Source organism: Trypanosoma conorhini (assembly GCF_003719485.1).
Source record: "Trypanosoma conorhini strain 025E chromosome Unknown Tco_14.4_contig_01026, whole genome shotgun sequence".
Classification (NCBI taxonomy): domain Eukaryota; phylum Euglenozoa; class Kinetoplastea; order Trypanosomatida; family Trypanosomatidae; genus Trypanosoma; species Trypanosoma conorhini.
In genome coordinates, this window is record NW_021705117.1 from 2228 (window position 1) to 4442 (window position 2215).

General features: G+C 61.4%; 1 protein-coding gene across 1 annotated transcript, besides 1 other annotated feature; it reads left to right on the top strand.

Moving 5' to 3' along the window:
* Nucleotides 1–344: 344 nt before the first annotated feature.
* Nucleotides 345–373: a sequence feature (A-rich).
* Nucleotides 374–1345: 972 nt separating this feature from the next.
* On the top strand, nucleotides 1346–1729 carry Tco025E_09224 (uncharacterized protein; the record flags this gene model as incomplete). Its single annotated transcript, XM_029376048.1, has 1 exon — nucleotides 1346–1729. One exon carries the CDS (start codon nucleotides 1346–1348, stop codon nucleotides 1727–1729), a length of 384 nt encoding a protein of 127 aa, XP_029223842.1.
* Between the last annotated feature and the right edge of the window lie 486 nt (nucleotides 1730–2215).

The following is a 2215-nucleotide window of genomic DNA, read 5'->3' on the forward strand; positions in this document are numbered from 1 at the left end:
AGCGCCCCCCAGCGGGGCTGCACGCAAACAGCGGCGACAGCCCGCAGTGAAGGCCGCAGCGACGAACGCGTGAGCCGCAGCGAACGCACACTCGTCTCCCCAATAAACAGTCACACACAGGCACGCGGAGAGCCCGCAGTTTGGGGGCGCCGCCCCGCAGAAGTAAAAAAAAGCCCACAAACACAAGCCACGCGCCGCCTTCCCGCGCCCTTTTTTTTAAATCCCCGGCGGCGGCTACACGCAGCGCGCGTGCCCGCCGAAATTCCTGTCGCGGGCCTCTCACAAATCGCCCAACGTCGGCCCCACTTCCCTCAGCGCAGTGCAGCAGGAGTGTGGCGTGGCGTAAAAAGAAAAGAAAAAATCAAAACAAAAAGCGGTGGTGCGCCCACCACCACCATCTGCCCCAAGCGATACCTGGCAGCAAAATGCAGGCAGCAGCGTCACAGCGACACGCGCAGCAGCTGCCCCCACTGTGCGGCCGCAACAACACACGAAGCCCGCAGTGACACCGCCGCCGCCATCCTCAAGCGCAGTCGCCCGCTCCCCGGTCGCACCGCGGGGCCCGCGGAAGTGAGGCGCCACGGAGGGGCCGAAGGGGAAACACGGATCCGCTTCACTCAGCACGCACGGCGCGCACTTCTTCGCACGGCATCGGCACTTTGCAATGTTGCGCCTCACGGCCAGCAAGAAAAAAAATAATATCCCTCTGCCTTATCCTCCTCGTTGCTCTGCGCATCATCCAGGGGCTCGGCAACATCACTTCTCTGCCGCACGTGCATTGGCGTGCTCCCTGCACGCTGCACGTAAATCATATTCCCCACGAAACCGCATCGGCAACAGTTTCCCAAGCGCTTAAAATATACCTACTCATCTACCCACCGGGCTGCTGCTTCGCTGCGCAGACGGTAATGCGATGCGCATCCGTCGCTGCAAACCGCAGCCCAAATATCGGCCTCCGAGAGGAATTACTAAAAAATAAAAGAAAAAAAAAGGAGGCGCCCAACGGCGGAGCGTTTTCGGCCGCCGCTCCCGTGCAACTCCCCATACGTTACGTCCACCCTCTCAGCCAGAAGTCTCCTGCGGCGCCTTGCCTGCCGGCCTGTTGGCGGCCGCGGCCCCGCGAGTCCCTCTTTTCTGCCGCGCCCGCAACAGCCCCTCCTCCGCCATCGCATCAGTGCGGGGCACGCGTTTTCAGGATCAACACGCAGGGCGAGAAGCACGCACCAATAGCGAGAGAAGCTCGTCGTGCCTGAACACCTCTCCCAAACGCTCCAATAGTTCAAACTCAAGGTAGCCGGACACACACATATATGCGAAGCAGATTTCCCCTGAAATTGCTTTTGTCATGGCCCCTCCCAATTTTCACAAGCCACTGAAGAGGATTCTCCGCACTCCACACCTTCTCATCGGCCCGAGTAAGGTGGTCTTTGGTAACTGGGGCGGTAATCGCCTGCAGGGCGCTCTCAACCGCCGCAGTGTGCTCATTGAAGTCAGCCTCAGTGAAGGCGTAACGCGGACTCGGCCCGACAAGCCGCATGCGCTGCTTGACCGTCTCCCAGTTCTTCTTTTGCCCCTGCGCGGGGCGGCCACGCGCCCCCAGGCACACATCGCCTTCACCTCGTCCCCGCCAGGGCAGTTCACGATGATGCGACAGGCACGCACTTTCATCCAGCACGCCTTTAAGACATTTCCGTCCAGAGATGCCGGCGCAAGCACGCCCCGCCCATAAGGCCGTGATTATACCCACGGCGGCGGTGCTCCTTCCTCGGCCGCGTCGTAGATAATATGCCCTCTTGCTCCCCACGACACTTCCTTCACACGACTTCTGATGCTGAGCGCACTCTCGTGCTCTGCCGCCGCTTTCTCTTCCTTGTCGAACACGCACGGCAGCTCTCCCGCAACGCAGCAGAGAACATAATGAAGTGGATATTCATCGTATTGCTGCGGCCGGTGGAGGAGGTAGGAGCCGGCATTCGCCCACCGCCCGACCCCGTACGTCCCAAGCACAAAATACGGATCCACTTCCGACACTTCTGTCACTTATGAGCCGAACGTCTCGTGCATGTCGCCTCCGGCGCCCTCCCACGCCCGCCCCACCTCGGAGCTAACGTCGCAGACGGTGAGAGCTGCTTCCTCCGCCCCAGCGCGTGCGGCCCCTCCTTCCCGGAGGAGAGTACCCTCAGCCGGGGGTGCGGTGGGCGGCATTGCTCTACGG